We start from the raw sequence: 19,711 nt of genomic DNA, 5'->3' as shown, positions 1-19,711 counted from the left end.
ACACATCAAACTAATAAAAAACTTTAAAGACCGACACCCGGAGTTCAACCAGGTAAGTGTCAATGTAATTTTTTTATATTTAGATCTTCTGTTATGAATATTATTTCATATTTTAATTTAAATGTCGGATTGAAATAAATCACTGTTAGCGTAGTTAATCGTTTGCATAAGCACAGCTAACACTAATATAATGAGCATTAAGAATTAAGTTTCTTTATTAACTATTTAATACTCCTATAACTTTTATCAGCAGAGGCTTTTAAATTAATTTTGAATCTAAAATATGCGTGTTAGAGAATGTACAAATGGTTAACAGTGTTTGTCATATCAATCTGTCAGAAAGGCATTTTTTTTAAGCTAGTTGGTTAGTTGTCACTCTTAGCTGGATAACTCGATCATGTTTTAAAAGCTCTTTCTGTTTGACAACAGGTGGTGCTTATGAACAACAGAACAGAGCTGTTTCAATGGTAACTTCTGTAAACAAAGCTGTGCTGCTTCTAAACACTGCTTTATTATGTACTACATGGAAGGAAGATGGAAAGCAAATTTATCAAAACTTTTCTAAAGATAGGCGTTTTCCTATTATGCATTCATACAAATAATGAAAACATACATTCTTTCATATACATATGCATTCTTTCCCTCAGCACTCTTCCTTCAGTCATGTTTTCACACAAAATGAAACTACTCTGCGTGTTGCGCCTGCGTGAGACTTTTAATAACTTTAATCAAAGCTGAACAATAGTTACTTTGAGTTTTTCAAATCATGATAATAAATACGGGTTTAATGATCGTTAAAATATTAAATGGGATTATTAAAATAACCCCAGGCTGATATGTCAAGCATGTATTGGCATGCTCCCTCTAATCTTGCCACGAGCTACTGTTCACGGGCGACGTGTTGGAGAATCATAATTTTAGTGGATCAGATTTTCAATGGAGGGACAGACTTTAAAATGTAAGTGTGATACTTACCTAGCATGTTCAGAGTACCAATAGTATTAGTTTTCAGTGTCTTGATAGGGTTATACATGTAGTTGGGTGGTGACGCAGGCGAGGCCAAATGATATATCTGGTCAACTGAGAAAAGAGAGGGGACAAAACAGAAAATGATAAGTGAGTGGAGAAACTGTTTATTAAGCCATTTTCCATTCAGCACCAATCCTCTAGCCAGAGGACAGATTGGACAGATAAAAAAATCAAACAAACACATCCATTTATACCCATATAAACACCATCCAACTGCACAACGATTACAAATACTGATTTAGGCCTTAATCAAATCCAAAACAACAACCTAAATAGATGCTAACCATCTGCCCATTCATATGCCCAACCAAATGAGCAGTCTTGTTAATGCAAATGACTGTTTTGGGGGGGTATTATGGCTAAAGACAGTTAATGCAAGATCTTAATCATTCCATAATTCTACATATAATTGGATACCAAAGTTTTTCAAATGTTGTGTTCTTCCAAGAAAAAACTTCTGAGCACTCAAAATGCTACTGGCATTCATCCACAGACCAATGCCATGGATATATGAAGGCTTATTACAACTCGAACTGCATGAAAATACATCATTATTTTGGAAGGAAAGCACACATACATGGCAGAAAGGTCATGTTCGACAATATCTGCCATTCTTATCACCATTATTCAGTGCTCTATCTATATCTAGTCTGATGTGCAGAAAGATGAATATTAGTAAAAGGAGGATATGACTCAGACAGACAAAGCATAGGTGAGTCAATCTAATGGATGCAGAAAAAAACAATAAAAAGACGAGTTTTCTTTCACCCTGTCCAGTCTAGATGCAGTGAAGGGCAGGGATCATTTAAAGAGGGCCGAGGAAGGAGATGAGTCAAAAGAGTGGCTGATTGAGGTTGAGTAGGAATAAAAAATCAAAGTGTGGAGACATGCTGGTGCTGTGCTTTAGTTGGCATGGAGGAACAAAGCAAGAATTCTTTAAGGAAAGTCTACCCCAGGAGTCTTCCAACTTTTTCAGGCCAAAACACATTGGTACCCTGTTATATACTGTATGACATTGAGTGTTGCCATTTTTGCTTAACCTGTCATAATATGCATACAATATTAATGTTTTTGCCTAATTTAATATGCTTTAAAGCATAGCTTACACTTAATAAATCATAAATAATGAGTAATTTTCTTGTAAACTAAAATGAATAAAACTTTAGTGGCCAGTTTTACTAACAGCTTGTGCCAGAAATACCCATCTTTTGGCGTTAAAATAGCACAGTCAGGATTTCCTAAAGAAGTGTAGTGAAGAATTAGTGTTGAAAAGGAATGGACACAGTTAAATTACTGCCATTTGCACCATTATTTAACGCCCCCAAAAAAGTATATTTTACACTATTTTGTGCTTTAAATGGCTGCAATTATTGCTGATAGGAGGAGGCACCACAGAGAAACAGAGAGTGTGTGGTAGAAGGGAGAGGATTTTTTCCTCCAGAAGAACACAATATCTGAACATATTGTTTGCCAAGCCATGCTATTTTTCATTTGCTTCAGGAAATAAAATACAACTTGGAACCCTCAAATAGGAGTCACGCAATACCTGGTCTATCAAAACGTCTAGCAAACCTTCCTTTTTTGCCTCCAGTTCTTTTCAATGTACTGTGGCTTCTTTATGCCTTTATTATTTTTTTTTGCGACTATGCTAATTTGCACTGCGCTTGGTTTATTGCGTTGGTCAATATGCAAACAAGATGTTGTGTCTGTGTTCTTTAATTTGCACATTGTTAGAAATTTCCCCTCCCTTCGGTGCTGCTTTGGAATTGCATTCTCGTGCTAATTTGCCCTGTTTAGCAAAACTGGCCCTAGTTTTCTTTTGCTGTATTGAATTTAACTTATGAGTAAGACTTTCTAAACACTAGGCCACGACTGCCCCATGTTACATGAATGATTTAACTGTAATTTTATGAAACAAAAATACTATTTCTTAAAGAAATATCTTAATTTGTGTTCTTAAGACGAATGAAGGACTTATGGGTTTGGAACGCATGAGGGTGAGTAATTAATGAAAGAAGCTTCATTTTCGGGTAAACTATCCCTTTAAGTGCCTGAAGGAAAACACTTGAATGTTTTTCATATATTCATTGGCAAACACTGCAACTAATTGCCCAGAAGGACTCACTGTAGCAGTCTGGTAACTTGTAAACCAAATTTTGACAAGCTGAGAAAATCCTGTTTATCCTGACTCATGGAAGCCAACGGCAAAGTATCAGACGGTCCTTTGGCATACTGTCAGAGGCTGAGACTAGATCCAAAATGACTGCTAAAAGGCTATTTACTGATTAATATTTATGTTGGAGTAAATTGTCTCAGATAAAATAAAAGAACAAGAAAATAAACATGCTCAATTTCTTACTTTAAATGTCAACGTCTGTGACAGATTCCAATTTGTGTCAAAAAGCAACACAGTAATAAAGAGAACACTAGATGTTTAGTTTGTGAAACTTTTTATCACACGTGTTACCATTATTACAATAAACATTTTACTGTATGTTAACACAGACAACCACCCAAAATAAAAATATCTGTCAGAAAACAAAAGCGCTTTAGCACAACCTTCAAGAGTATTTTTCCAGTTTAGAGGTCATGCATGTGCCGGGCCCATTAAACCAGCTTATGAAATTGTATCACTGCCAGAAAAGTTAAGAAAAGCTGTAAGATCAATGGTTAGAGAATATACAAGGTTAGACCGCTCTGATATAAGAACTCTGCAGTCAAAACATTCAAAAACTATTAATAACTATTTTGTTTTGGCCAATTGGTATCCCTTTTGTATGTTTTTGTACCATCTGTTTATGCCCCAATGATGGTGAAGTTCAAGGCTGGGTTTCAGATTGGAGCTTCATCTGCACCTTTTTTTCTAAAAACACAATTTGTACAATTTTGTGCAAATCAAATTTGTATGATAATTCATACAAAATTGCCACCTTGTAAAAAAAGTTACAAATTCAGAAATTTGACTTTAATTTAAGAGGCTTCTTGAATGTGGCTATTGTCACAGTGTATCACCCTTTACTCATCAGGGGTTGACACCAGCTGCTGAGATTTTCCATTCCAAAGATAGCTGACATTTTTTTTTAAGTAGCCGCCCTCTCACTTTTCCTGTTTTGATTAGCAGGAGTGGTGGGAGGTGTGATGCCTCCTGACAAAGAGGGGCAAAAAGTATTTCTCACACCTGAGCCAAAATAATGACCTGAAGCTCCTCTAAGCACTGTATCGCTTTATTCAAGCAGTCATTGTTGCATCTAGTCACAGACAGTGACTGTCCTCAAACCAGATTGAACTTACGAAAGCAGTCTTCCTTCAATGCTGGAAGTTTCTCTCCATCCCCACCTCTTGAACTTTTAAAACTTACAACGTAAAGTCTAAATCATTTTCCTCAAAGCTTGTTTGAACAATCCCACCCTAAACAGAAAGACCCTTGCAATCAACACATGCATTTCACAGACAAACAAGTCTGTGCACACTGTAGTAAAGAGATTTCTTCTAGTTTCCATTCATGTCATTTTTTTAAATAATAGTTTAGCTCTACTTTGTACCTTTGTGGTATTTTGTGCAGATAAAAGGGGTATAAATTGTAAAGCTAGTCTTGGATACCATACAGTACAGATGTCTAATGTTTTTTTGGCAAGACACCTCACTATGTGAATGCACCCACCTTCAATATAGAGAGGCTCCACCACATCGTGATTGATCAGCTCGAAGTTCTCATGGCCGATCCAGTGCTCTACATTGCGCTTGCGGCCAGTGAAGAAATTATCCACCACTGTCACTTCATGACCATCCATCATCAGCTTATCAGTGAGGTGCGAGCCTACGAATCCTGCCCCTCCGGTGATCTACCAGAGGAAAGAATATTTATCAGTCACATGCCAACATTTTCTTAAGTACATATAGTCATAGAAGACTTTTTATTTACTTAAGTTTGAGAAACATTATAATAAAGCAGCGGTCATATGGGATTGAATCACAACATGGGGTTAAATCGACACAGTGAGTAAGAAAAAACTGAGAAGTGTTTTTACTCCCTGCAGTTTCTGGTTTCCTCACTGCTTCTAAATACTTCCAGACTCAATCATCTGGGTGCAACGCAGCCTTTTGAAAAAACGTCCTCTAAAATAACTATACTTACTACACTGTGACATATCTGTCAAATTGGTAAGCTTCAATCTGTCACTGTAACTTTAGAAACGCAGGACATTTTATTGAATAACGTTTTAGTTGGAGGAAGAAAAAATGCCGCTGATCTATCAAAGAGTGGAAAATGAACAAGGAAATGGCAATAAATTATGACCACCAAATTTAATTTAGTAAGGCAAGGGATGCCATGTATATCTGACAGACCAATGTAAATGTATTAGGTAGTTCTAGACACTGGAGAAGACTGAAAATAACTTCTCACCAAAATCCTCTTCCGGTCCTTCTCGGATAAGAATTTCACAGGTGGGTACTTCTGGGTAAAGCTGTAAAAATGAAAGAAAACCTTAAATAAGCACCATTCAAGACTAATGAGCTTTTATATGTCCACAGCACACTATACAGAGACATACGTGCAAAGAAATCAATGCTGATGGAAAAGGTTCTTAAGAGAACTGGATTTTAAGCACATTACATTTTCCTTGCTTCTCTTTCAAAAATAGTTCAGCACAAATCAGTGTCAGTGTCTGAGCGCAGAAACTCAATAACATCTCCAGAATCCAGTGGGATGATTCCGTGCTTGTGATTTTCTCATCCAATTATTCTCGAGTTCCTCAATACTGACAAATGGATCTGTAGATACAGATAACCCTACTCTCCTAGTCCCCTGACTTCACTGATAACTCCATCACTGATAATTTACTGTTGAACTGGTCCCAAAGAGGACACTTTTCTTTACATAACTCCGAACTCATGGGTTCTGTGTGCACTCTAGTGAAGCCTCATAAGAACAAACAATATCAATTCACCCATCAGAATAAATCGGTATCACTGCCATTCTGAAAAAAATACACATTTTATTTCATGTCTGTAGAGTCTGTTGCTGATTGCTATACTTGTTTTATGTCTTGCATGTAGGGCATTATATTTATTGGTGTTAACTCAAAGGTTCATTCTTTGGCTCAGGTTATCAGGAAAGCAGTGAATTGGCGTTTTGGTTGAGTGACGCAACAATTAATATCATGAACTTGGAAAAAACTAAACAAAAATGAGGGATATAAAAATGTCATTGCCTAACTAGGGAAAGAACATCATAAATCCTTCCACCCAGAGAAGCAGTAAAAAAAAATATTATTTTAGGAGCACAGCCCATGCTGATAATGCTGGTGGTCCCTTGTTAAAAAGTGTCAAAATACTATCAATTTTTTTATTTTATTTTGGCCAAACTGTAAGCTTTAATAAAAATAGCTTCTGCAATGATACTTCAGCTTGTTTGATGAATCTTCTAACACAGGTAATTTACACTGAGCATCAAGCAATCCCATTTGTGCCTTGCTGAGACGCGGCAAAGTGAAGAAAAAAGACCATCTGTAGAGACTTCTCATCTCATTAAACAAAATAACAAAATCAAAAACAAAAACTAGGGACTGAAGAGTAATCTGTCCCCCTGTTGTCATGTCAATCAAAGCCTGCTGCACATTATGCTTCAGTTGATCTGCTTCATTTTGTCATGAATTCAGCCCAGCTTATCAGCACATGCCACTTTACGAGGCAAACACACAGTGCAAATTTAGGATGAGAAATATCCTGTGTGTAAAACTCTTCGATCCTACTCAAATGATTACATGTTATTTATGTGTTGTGAAATAATTTTACTATGCAAAATTATTTTATTATCTGTAAAAGACTCAAAGTTGGTATTCTGGGTGTAAAATAAAAACATACCTGAGCTCAAGTTCTCGTATCTTCTCCCTGAGAGGTGCCACTGCCTGTAAGAAACAGAGTAAGATATCACCATGAGAACAGGACAGGACGGGCAAGGAAAAGATATATATGAAACGAAGAGAACAGGAAATCAGAGAAAAATATAGAGAGTGAGGGGGACTATATCAATTACCCAGGAGAGACGGGGGCATTTAAAGTTTTCTAAAGAAAACAGAACTGACAGAATGATAGAAATTTATCTCTGACTGAGACACAGTCATCAAGCACTATCAGCCCTCAAAATGATTTACGGATGAATCAGAGGACAGTCGATATAACAGGGTTTTGTGACAAGGAGACCAAAATTAAATGGCTTTTGGTGAGGGAACAGGAAAGGCCCTATCATACACCCAGCACAGTGCGGCGCAAGTGTTCTGTCTTTGCGCTTGCAAATTCCGCCGTGTAAATAGCAAAACAGTCAGAGCACGAGCACAACTGATTGATTGGTTTATTGCACACTACGCCCAAAAAACACCCATTACTCATTAAGTAATTAGGGACAACCCATTTAGCACATGCATGCCGCCCGATTTCTCGACGTCAAACTAGCAAAAGTGGACTCGTACACACTCTGAGTGCACCTGTGGAATGTGCTATAGACAATGTGCTTAGATTATTAAAAAAAGGGCCCGGAGTAGTTTTAATAATCTTTGAAACTTTACTCATTCTTTAATTAAGCCACTAATCAACAGAAAGTAGGGTCACCAAAAGAACTGCAAGCCTGACTACAGCCATAACACTGACATGTTGCATATTATTTGGAATTTTAAGCAAAACTGTCGAATGAAAGTTTTTTTGAATAAGACATAAAATAGCTTACACTACACATTCACACAATTAATGTTTTTGTAAGAAGTGATTACAATGGCTGCATTTATTTGATCAGAAATACAGCAACAACAGTAATACTGCAAAATATAATAGAATAATCATTACAATTTCCTAATTTCTATTTTAATATAATTTATTGATGTGATGGAAAAGCTGAATTACTCCAGTCTTCAGTGTCACACCATCCTTCAGAAATGCTTTGCTCAAGAAACATTTCTTCTTATTATCAACGCTACGTTTATTATGTGTTAATATTTTTGTGGAAACTGTAAGACTTTTTTTCAGAATTCATAGATGAATAGCATTTATTTGAAACAGAAATTGTTTGTAAATGTCTTTACGGTTACTTTTGATCACACATGTACCATGGGTGCAGCAGGCGCAATAATATTATGCAGCTACTGAAAATAGTCCCCAGCAACTCTGCTATTGCTGCAACTACACAAACTAGCTGGGGACTATTTTCAGGTGCTGCGTAATATCACTGTGTCTGCTGCAGCCGTGGTATGGCAGCAAAGTTCCTTGATTATTACGCCGGAATGAGAGTATAGTTCCTACCCATACTGAACTAGAAAAACTACCTTAGTACACGATGTAACTACAGAAGAGTCAAGTTTTAAATAGGAAAAATACAGAAACTCTTTGGTCATTTTTAAGTGAGATGCTAACAGTCTAATCAGATTCAATGATCTATGCTAAGCTAAAAGTTCCACTGCCAGACCCGGAGATTGGCTGAATGGATTAAAAAAAAAAACATTACAACTTTTTACAAAAAACTTTTTTACTCTAGAATTTAATCTAAAATTAGCTTTTTTTTTTTTCTTTTCTTTTTTTTTAAGTGGAGTGATCCTTTAATAAAACCAATACAAAACAACAACAGCTGGCTTTTGACTTTTCTCAGCTAGTACTGACACATGTAATTAACTATGATTAGTTTAACCAATCCGCTTATCATGTAATGAGTTCATTAAGTATGCCTAACTTTATTAACATGCCAAATGATAGTTAAAATGACAAACATTGGTAAAACTATTTTAAGGTGTTCTTGTTTTTACATGCACTTACTATAATATTAGTATGAAATTATGCATAATTACATGCAATAACCCTTAACCAAACCCTAAACCTTACCCTACAGTAAGCACATGTTGTTAATTAATACTACTCAGTACTTAAATGTATAATTACACTCTAACAAGACACCTTAAAATAAAGTGTAACTCAAACATTTGCCTGAGAAGAGATCTGGGTCAAAGAACACCTCCAAACAGTAACACCTCTTTAAATTAAATATCAAACATCAGGCAGGGGGGAATAAATGTCAGCGTTTCTAAAAGCTATCAGAGATGCTCACAAATAAGCCTTAGTAGGTGTTGACAGACTTTGAACCTAAAGGTCAAGCAGATAGGGGAAACACGTTTTCTAATGAGCTTTCGCAAGGTGATAAGCAGACATTTGGGATCTATAAGGAGACGATAGAGATCACAGTTATAGCACTGACTTTTAATGTGAATGTATGTGTACACAAAACCAGCAAATGTTAAATTCAATGGGTTTCAAACAAGACATGTGTGTGTGTGAACTTGTGGAACAAAGTACATTTTTTCAAACATGGCACATGGGAATATCAAATATGACAAGTAAAAAATATAGCAGTCTACACTGATATTCTGGTTTCTAGGTTCTACTTCTTACCTACATTTTAAACCAATTTGATATTTTCACTCACCCATCAGGAGGAATTGGTATATCTTAATGCTAAGAAATGTAAGTTACTTAACCTTAACAAGCCATATAATTTGATTTATCATTCTTGTCTATGGCACCATGGAACAGGTTGAGTTATGTGTTAAAACTTTTAAAAGCAACATGAAGAGTTGCACTGTATTGTTGAGTGAATTAGCATAATAAAAATAATGTTGTTCCATCTGCAACTAATTAGATAGTGAAAGTTGTTTTGTCATTCACTAAGGGGTAAATTGGAGTTTGGTGACGTCAATACAAAAAAAGCACAACAATTTTATTTAGATGAAAATCCTTATACAACCTTCGTGTGTACCAATGATTTCTTTTAAACTATATAGTTGTCTTTGGTCGCTTTTGACTGATTTTATTATTATTATTATTATTATTATTATTTACTTCATTGGAATTGTGGACATGATTAGAAAAGGCTAAATTATGGACATAGGAACATTTCAAATCGTTTATGTGACCCTGGACCACAAAACCAGTTTTTTTTTTTTTTTTTTTTAAATCAAGATTCAGAAGATTCAAAGCTGAAATCATTGACATATGGTGTTGTTAGGATAGGACGATATTTGGCTGCGATACAACTATTTGAAAATCTGGAATCTGAGGGTGAAGAAAAAAACAAAAGAAATATTAAGAAAATTGCCTTTAAATTGTCCAAATTAAATTCTTAGAAATGCAAATCACTAATCAACAATTTAGTTTTGATGTATTCATGGTAGGAAATTTACAAAATATCTTCATGGAAAATTATCTTTATTAATATCCTCATGATATCTGGCATAAAAGAAAAATCGATAATTTTGACCCATACAATGTATTGTTTTCTATTGCTATAAATATACCCATGCTACTAATGACTGGTTTGTGGTCCAGGGTCACGTATATAGCGCTATAAAAGCATCTTCTGGTTCAACTGCCTTCCATGCAGTGCATTTTACTTAAAAATGTTGTATTATTCTATATAGAAAAATGGCACATAATTTAGAGGTGAACACTGTCTAGTATTTACTATAAAATTCCCTAAAAATACAAAACATTACTTAGTGCCAAAATTAACGTGTTAACGCAAGGGTTTAATTTTTCTAGTGTAACGCCATTAAAAATCTTTAACACAGGTAACGTAGTAGCGGTGGCTAGGGTTGGCCACCTTACTCACAACTGCTGATTCAGTCTCTAAATTACTTGACAAGAATTGCATTTATTTAGACGCAGAACATCTTTAAGACCACATCACTTTTCAGACACGCACTCCACTTCGAGACTGGACAACATCACACATGTAGCCAAGGGCAGCATCACGCATAGAGAAAATTGTTTGAGGTTTCCAAGCAGAACAGAAAACAGTTGAGCACTGCTTGTTATCTGCCCCCTGACTAGGAAACTTAATTGCTATCAAAGGCATGAGTAATTAAAATCTTAATTATACGCCGCTCTTGGGTAGCTGCACAATGTTTCCAGAGAGTTTGAAATGAGGATATCAGCTGTTAGGTACATATGGTTTCCAGTTAATATGAGGCAAGTGCTGACACTAATAAAAGAAATGTGAAAAAGTGAATTAAAAATGTTAAAATTAGACGAAAAAAATAAATAACAAACAAACCTCATCTATCCTCTGCTCAACCTTCATTTCTCCGTGTTCCTGTAGAGACCTGTGGAAGACAACAACAGACGGCTTTATCACAGCCACAGAGATCCACAAGTACACAAAGATTCACACTTGCACAGCAGAGCTTACTGAAGCACACAATACTCTTCCTCAGCTCAGTCTGGACACAATGAAGATGCTCAGAGTCAACAAAACCACATGACAGCAGCTGATCTATACCAAAGCTTGTCTCCACGGCCCAGTGAGTGAATCTAATCTCTGGTTCTGATTAACGCACAGTGTAGCAGTCACACAGGGGTGAGCAAGGGCTCCGATCAGAATCAATGAACACCATAGAAAATGTAAAAAACAAATCCCCCACAGTATACACATACCTCAGTTGTAATGTGATAAATCTGAGTGAAATAAGATATTCAAAAATAGAGGATTTGATTTTATGAATCTGGAAATGATTTATCTGTCAAAAGTGAGCATTGCTTTAAATATCATTGGCTTGATTCTTTTTAACTTGGTTCCATTTTTATTTCATGTTGACTGTTTACACATTTTACCATACTTAAACCTATTCTGCTGACCTCCACCAACTTTCCAACACAATATATATTTATATAATGTTAATACTACACATTCTACTACAATATCAGTCTGGTTGTCATTCCAGCATAGTAGGTGTCTATATTGCACATCGTAATACAAAAGCAGTCATATTTTGAGATTTATTCGTTGGCCAAAAAAATAAAAATAAGGATAAATTATAAATTTGACTGATAGCATTGTTTATTAAAAGCCCAAGATGGCAGCTTTAACCCCATCTGAGAAATCTGACATCATCTAGGTTTTGCTACATTTACTGGAAAGGTTTTTTGTTTATTGTTTTATTTTTTTCCTCACAGTAGACTGAGCTGGCAAACTACAAAAAGAAATGATAATTACCTAATATTTGCGTAGGTTCCCCAGACAGCTAAAAGAAGAAAGAAGAGAAGACATCAGTACCAAACCAAATATCACATGAAAAATGCAAATGAATTCTCAATAAACAGTTTTACATCATTACAATTCAATTCTACATCATTATTAAAAAAGAAAAAGAAACAAAAAAAAAAGGATACAAGCTGTTAGACATTTAAGATCTTAACATATCTGTTCAGTGGAAAAGGGAAGATGTACGTTGTCATTTTTTGGGAGGCTGAATATAAATACACACACACACACACTAGGGGTGTAACGGTTCACAAAATTCACGGTTCGGTTCGATACGATACACTGATGTCACGGTTCGGTTCGGTTCGGTTCGATACGTTTTAGATACAGCAAAATGTAAAAACATCTCAACTTTTCAGAATGCCGCAAGCGCACCGCGGGTCATGTGACAAGAACTAACCAATCAGCTTCATCCTTTCCCGTAACAACGTTGAGAGCTCAGCCAAGATGAAGGATCAGCTGATCATAGTTGTATATGGATTGCAATTTTGAAATAAATTTAGTAGCAGAGCTACTGCAAGCGATTTTTAGAGCTGCAAATCCATTTATCCTTCGCTGAAATTTCCGCGTCTCATGGAGAGAGCACGTCATTGTTGCTTAGCAAAGACAGACGCCTCATGAGCGCTTCTGCCCAAGCGCTTTGGAAAGGAGGAGAAAGACGCGCTTAGCGTTTTCCATGCGTTTTTAGGCACGATATGTGAACGGCCCCTAAGGCGCTCGCTCACTCAGCACGCGCTGAAGGCTCGTTGCAAAATGTCGAATGCCTTTAACAGACCAGAAATATAAGATCCTAAAATAACCAACAGGTCTGGTGTTTGGGTTGGATTCCCTGTAAGCTATAGTTTCTAAATGCTGCAGGGATAGTTTGCTGCGTGCATGTTTCTCCTTTTTTTCGTCTTTTCCCAGATAGTACTGACGCATATATCCCAGATATTCCCGCTGGTGTTTTTTTTTTTTTTTTGTATTCCCGCTGGTGTACCCTGTCATGTTGCAGATGCGACATACCGTTGTTTTTTTATCCACCACTCTCTTGCCATCACCATTATAGCTTAAAGGGAATCCAAAGTGCACCCAAACACCAGACCTGTTGGTTATTGGAGGATCTTCTCATTTCTAGTCTGTTCAACGCATTGGCTATTTTGCAACGAGCCTTCAGCGCGTACTGAGTGAGCGAGCGCCTGCTGAGTAGCCTAACATAAACATATAAGATGGTGTTTTTTTCTTCTTCGGGAGTGTCAGGGGCGTTGCCTGTTACGTTGTTTGGGTTATTGGGCTACCTTGTTGAACGCATATCATTATATTTCTCTCTCTCTCTCTCTTTTTTTTTTTTTTTCAAATATAATTAATTACTCCAACGAACCGTTCGGTATACATAATGCGTACCGCGTACCGAACCGAAAGCGTCGTACCGAACGGTTCAATACGAATACGCGTATCGTTACACCCCTAACACACACTAAATATGGGGATATTTATATATTATACCCTCATTGGGGCCTGAGCTCCCAGTAAATAAAAATCCTGGAATCGCCAATCATGAAACTCCTTATTTCAGCACATTAAGTTCTCAACACAGTTTTGAAAAATGCTTTAAATGACTTTATTTCAGTGCTGTGATGTATTCCCAGCTTAAACGGAATACTGAATAGAGGACATGGTTTTATGTTTGTGCTCCTCGTCTCTGTCTTTCACTCATAGCAATTTAATCGGTTGGAGAGGTGTGTAGAGGAACTTTTCCCTAGACGTCAAACTGAAATCAACAGAAAAGGAATGCCATTCAAGAGCGGAAGTTAATGTCCAGATTTTAATTAAAGATTAGGAAGACCAAAAAAAAATTTTTCAGCTGATTAACTGTTTACATCAAGACTAGCAATGTGCGCTATTAAATTAAATAGTCAATCTTGCTTTCATGAGGACTTTAAGCTGTGGTGTCCAGAAGGAAGAGGAGAGACAAAAGTTTCTAAGCCATTCAGGTTTATTTCGTTCTCACGGAGTTAAAAGCATTGTTAATGTCATTGATGAATAATTTTGGTCATAATATTAGTCAACAACATTTTTTTCACTGATGACAATGAGATAACGAACAAACTCTTTTTGAATGACAAAAACTATGACATAAATCTATTGACATTTTTGTAAATGTAAATAAATGAGACGAAAAGGTTAGGGAGGGATGATTTGGGAAGAGATTAATTCAGAACGAAATCTGCTGAGTGGTTCGAAGGTTAGATGCGTACATATGAATCGGGGGGACATACGCTACCATTCAATTAGTCTTTCGTGTCGCATGAACGGAGAATAACACACAAAATGATGCTGAATTGTCCGTTTTGATGCGTCTTTACAAACACATTTTATTATGTCTTAAGTGAACCTAAGCAGTAGAGAGAACGTGTATCAGTAATTTGCATCCATTGCAGCTGTGGACTCGATTTTTAAGGGACAGCAGCCTAATTTAGTTGCTATTGTCCGAGTCATTGATGTTAATCAAGCAACAAAAGAAAAACAGAAAGTCACTCACTGCTCTTGACTGAAAAACTTAAGTAGCGCTAAAGATTAATCTAAATGTATTTATAGAAATAAATGTGTCTGCTTGAAAGAATGAAGAATATGGTAAACAAGTTGGCATAAAGAAAGCATAATTAGCCTTTGGTATTTCATTAAAAAGAAGATCAAGTTCTTATTCTTTATGAGAATTGGTTTTATTTAATTTTAACAAAGGCATGTTGTGCGTCACTGCAGTTAAATCTGTCTATCATGATAAAACCATAATATCAAACCTATATAATGAGTTTGGAAATTGTAGAGAAATAGTTAATAAATGCACTGTAAACCCATTCGATTTTAGCCAACTAAGTTTACTGTAGATTTAGTCGACTAAAATCTTATGATATTTAGTCAACTAAAATTAAAAACAATTCAGATGACTAAAATACGACCAAAACTAAATGGCATTTTAGTCAAAAGACTATGACTAAAACTAAATTTGCAGCCAAAATTAACACTGCACAGAACATTAAACAAACAGACACATACCCTGTCATAGCTATGATATAAATGCACAAATATTTACATTTGTAACTTTTGTGTGTGTGTGTGTGTTATTTTTGCAATGTTTATATAAGCTGTTTGATTGGATATATAAATGAGCTATAAAGATGCCAGGCAGAAACTACAAAGTGAAAAACAGACACTCACTTGTGATCCATGAACAATCTCAGCTACTCTACATGTTCTCACAGTTTGAAGCAGCTGTCATAGGAAAGCTACACATACTGGTGTGAATAAAGAGAAGCGTCTTCTCATAGTATGACGATACAACATCTCATGAATAATTATGAGACACTGGTGAGTTACAGCTGGCTATAAACTCACATGAAGAAGATTTTAAAGTCTGAAGATGAAAATAGTTTAAAGAAGCTTAAAGTGAATCAATACCCATTCCAAGACCCATTAAAAACCTTTAGACACAACTCATAACTGAAAGGTGAGCGTTAGTCCCTCGTTGGATTTTTGCCTGTGATTTTACTAATACTACAGTACTGCTTCTATCTCAAAGGCAACATTACCACACTCATTCACACATGTGAAAGAATAAAAGTTGAATATCTAGTCTATAAACAATATTAAAATGATAAAATAATACTGTATCCAGGGCCGGATTTATGCGTAGGCATTCTAGGCAAGTGCCTATACTTGCTTGTCCAGGGGGAGCCCAAACACAATGAAGATATAGATAATATTTTTGTTATACTATGGCATATCTACAACAGTAAAAGAACCAAAACCAGAAGACATTGAGCAAACAAATAACAAGCAACAGGGTAAAATTTACAAATTATGTCCATGTCTTCAAGATTTTTTATGTACTGAAAAACTTTCTTTCTCCCATTCTCTCTCACACTCGCGCACACAGACACATACTCGCGCACACACATGGAGAAGCGGAGACAAAAACTTGTCATCAGCACTGCGGCTGCTCGCAAATTTATCAATAAGAGAGTTTCGCAGCTGAAAAGCTACATTACATTTCTCAAGAGAGACGCACAGACGCAAGTATTCACACACACTTGATCTCTCCCTCTCTCTTTTGCTTCATCTCTAATAACGGTGTTAGCCTTCATATCAATGGCTCACACCTCTGTTATTAGCTCTACAAATGACGTTTTGGAATTTGCAACAGAAGGTTTGGGATGAAGTGCATAAAAATTAGCTAGTTCAACACCCACGAGATTTTAGGACAGAAACATGTCAAATGACTTGAAACAAATTATCTGAACAATTGATGTGTGATTGGGACTTCAGGCCATTAAAATTATCAGAGAAATAATGCATTCCCGAAGTGGTTAGTTGGCCACATCGCATGCCTATTAATGAAATGAAATGCAAATTGTTTGAATTCTCAAACAAATTAAGAACCTACATGCAATATTTGTTGACTGAACGCAAAAGCTTATTGCGATAGAAAACATTGTAACCATTTCCACTGATTACGAAATATTTTTGTTTGCTTGGGTGGTAATATAAGGCCTATTATATTAATAGGGAAGGGGGCCCAAAAATATATTTGTCATGAAAAGAGGTCAAAATCAAGTATGTCTTCAATCAATTGATTTTCTGATCAAAGCCCACATATGTAGAAAAGATGAGTCTGTCTTGAGAACCTAAGGTTGAACCTTCATATATAAATCATTATTATGAACATTAATAATGCAAGCATCTTGCCTTTACACTATAATAAAGATGTTGTGAAATATAATTTCTCTCTCTTACATGTTGCAGCCAAACAACTCAGACCTGCCAATACGCATCAAACATCAGTAGGAATTAAATCTACACCATAAATGATAAACCGTCAAAAAAAGAAGACGACATAAGAAGAATCCAAGACATAAGGTGAGCGTGAACCGGAAAACCTGCTCTCCAGAGGACAACTGGAGAGGCTATTATGCAAATCTCTCTGTAATAAATCTGGCTAGTTCTTTTCCAGTGGCCTTTCTGCTGTTGCCACGAATTCCTGGGAGCCCCATGTTTTACAGCATAGAAGGCCATGGGCCAGCTTGGCGTGTGCCACCTGATGCCATGTCATAAATGAGAGGAGAAGCTATTTAATGCAAACCATTTGAGGGTGGCAGAACCAGATGCCCAACAGAATAAAGATTTAATTTATTATTATTTTTAAGGAATGTCTCTCTGCTTTTATTGGCCACTGGAAGTCAATTACCACCAAACGTGTTACCAACACTCTACAAAATATCTTTAATTTTCCACAGAAGAAAAAGTAAAATAGGTTTGGAATGACATGAGGGTGAGTAAAGGATGAAAGAATTTTCATATTTTCATGGAATTATCCCTTTCGGCAGTGGCCAAGACACACATACAAGGCTATGTAGATTTTGACCTTTTGAAATGCAATTTAGTTGGTTAAATCAATTCTTGCTTGATCTGAGCAAAGCACAGAAGAACTGGCACTTTAAGAAATAAAGCTTATGGAAAGAGCTGAAGTGAACAGGAAAACATGCCCAGTTACATCTGGTCAAGTTCTCACAGTGGTAGTGGCTAAATTATTTTTAGTGCTGCCGGTCGTGAAATATGTGTTTCGAGGCAGGTGGGAGGCAACGGCAGACTGGTTTGTCAAGGTCACTCTCTTAGTGAACAACTCCGTTGAGGCCTGGGGACTGAAAAGAACTAGAGCAGTCACTTCTCAAAGTAGCATTACATATGACCCAAATTCATCTTTCTGAATTTCTCCATCCTGGTTATGGGGTCTCCAGTGACTTAAAACTCAAGTCTGTGCAATATGTGTAAGTGGTTGCAGTTGTGTCTCTAGAGTCTTGGCTGAGTATTAACCAAAGCTCATATTAATAAAATAACAGGCAAGGACACATTGTGCACCTTTGAAAAAGGCTTGATAAGAAAACGGTATTATAAAATAATGTACAGCAGTTTCCAGAAGTTTGGCAGGAATACATTAAAAATACATAAAAGGGATAGTTCAACCCAAATTGAAAATGTGATGTTTATCTGCTTGCCCCAGGGAATCCAAGATGTAGGTGACTTTGTTTCTACAGTAGAACACAAAAGAAGATTTTTAAACCATGGCAGTTTTCCAGTCTTTTAATGGAGGTGAATGGGAATCACGGGTAAAACATACAATAAAAAAAATTTAAATGCACACACACACAAAATCAAATTTAACCCTGCGGCTCGAGACAATATGTTGATTTGTAAAGGTGAGGCGTAGTTTTCTTGCTTTACGATGAAACGCAGTCTTACAAGTGCATTACCACCACCTATCTCTTAAATGGACCACTGACACTATCTACAGTCTCAATTAGGAGTGTCAATGGTCCACTTGAGAGATAGGTGGCAGTAATGCATTGGAAAAATTGAGCTTAAAAACATTGGTATGGTATTGGTAAGATAGAAAGATCTGATGAATCAGTTGCTTCTCTTTTTTTTTGGGTGGGGGGTTAATTAAGAATTAATTAACATGTTAATCACTCTCTGGGTTGGGTACTGTTTGAATTTTGTTTCTGAAATTCAGATTCTGCTTATCGATTCCGATTCTTATTTATTCCTAGTTTTGATTTCAAACATATTTATTCTGTGTCTTTTTACAAAGTATTCTGTTGCAGCTTAATAGTATGAGCAAAAATCAGAAGCCTACAAGAGGAACGTCTGCCTATGCATTCAGGAACTACTAAATGGCCCATTTTATTTATATTAATTAATTTTATAATGAAAATCCCCCTAAAGAATGTTAAATATTTGCCAAAATGGTACCAGTTTGAGGGTAAGGTGAATACACTGGGAAGAAAAGATTTCCTTTCCAGATTTACCTTCAATTTAATTGGATTTAAGAAAGCGATGGCTTTTAGATATTTTTGATGCATATGCTACAGAACAGCAGCAGTTGTCAAACAGTGCCAGCCTGAGTTATTTTTCTGTTCATTGCCAGTTCATTCAATAAAGACAATCTAGCTTCCGAGTACTGAGTTATTAACCCAACAGTAGCGGAGTCGATTCATTTTGTTGCAGTGGGCCACGCAAACATATGTGTTTGGTTGTGTGGGCCGCGGGTTGAAAAAGGTTGGGAACCACTGATCTAACTGATCTAAATAATGGAAGATGCATCACTAAATCATATTTCTAAATCAAACACTAAATATAAAAAAAAAAATCAGACCAAAACATCAAAACTGATTTTGTTCTAAAGAGAAATCTAACACAATAATCAAACATTTCTTGCAGCAGATTCATAAATCGTATCTAATCAGCCAGAAAAACTGAAAAGACACAAGACCTCCTGTCAAACAGAAGATTTAATGAATGTTCCTAAAAAGATGATCACGTAGAGTACCAGAGGAAATCATCTATAGCCCTCAGGGGCAAATCTGATGTTCTGAATGACAGGATTTCAGAAGGATAAAAACATCCTTATGCTACATTCAGATTGAACAATGTACCAGTGCTACAATATACAATATGACAGAGGCTAAATAAGAGTGACCTGAAGAAAGAGACTTTACCAGGAAATCGCCATAAATCCTCCAAAAAACATTTTGAAGCAATTTTAATAACACAAACAGTTTCTGAAACAAA

At 36.2% G+C, this 19,711-nt stretch overlaps 1 protein-coding gene across 1 annotated transcript in view; it reads right to left on the bottom strand.

Moving 5' to 3' along the window:
• Positions 1 to 19,711, bottom strand: part of uxs1 (UDP-glucuronate decarboxylase 1) — a 55,119-nt gene that overhangs the window by 24,292 nt on the left and 11,116 nt on the right. The window contains exons 2-7 of the mRNA XM_052565601.1: positions 12,059 to 12,086; positions 11,120 to 11,168; positions 6,895 to 6,938; positions 5,435 to 5,495; positions 4,691 to 4,871; positions 976 to 1,080 (exon numbers count right to left, since the gene is read on the bottom strand). Coding sequence (XP_052421561.1) covers positions 976 to 1,080; positions 4,691 to 4,871; positions 5,435 to 5,495; positions 6,895 to 6,938; positions 11,120 to 11,168; positions 12,059 to 12,086 — 468 coding nt within the window. The remainder of the gene's footprint in view (positions 1 to 975; positions 1,081 to 4,690; positions 4,872 to 5,434; positions 5,496 to 6,894; positions 6,939 to 11,119; positions 11,169 to 12,058; positions 12,087 to 19,711) is intronic.

Source organism: Carassius gibelio, chromosome B9 (genome assembly GCF_023724105.1).
Source record: "Carassius gibelio isolate Cgi1373 ecotype wild population from Czech Republic chromosome B9, carGib1.2-hapl.c, whole genome shotgun sequence".
NCBI lineage: Eukaryota > Metazoa > Chordata > Actinopteri > Cypriniformes > Cyprinidae > Carassius > Carassius gibelio.
Note: the sequence above shows the minus strand (reverse complement) of the source record. Positions and strands in the feature narration are given on the sequence as shown.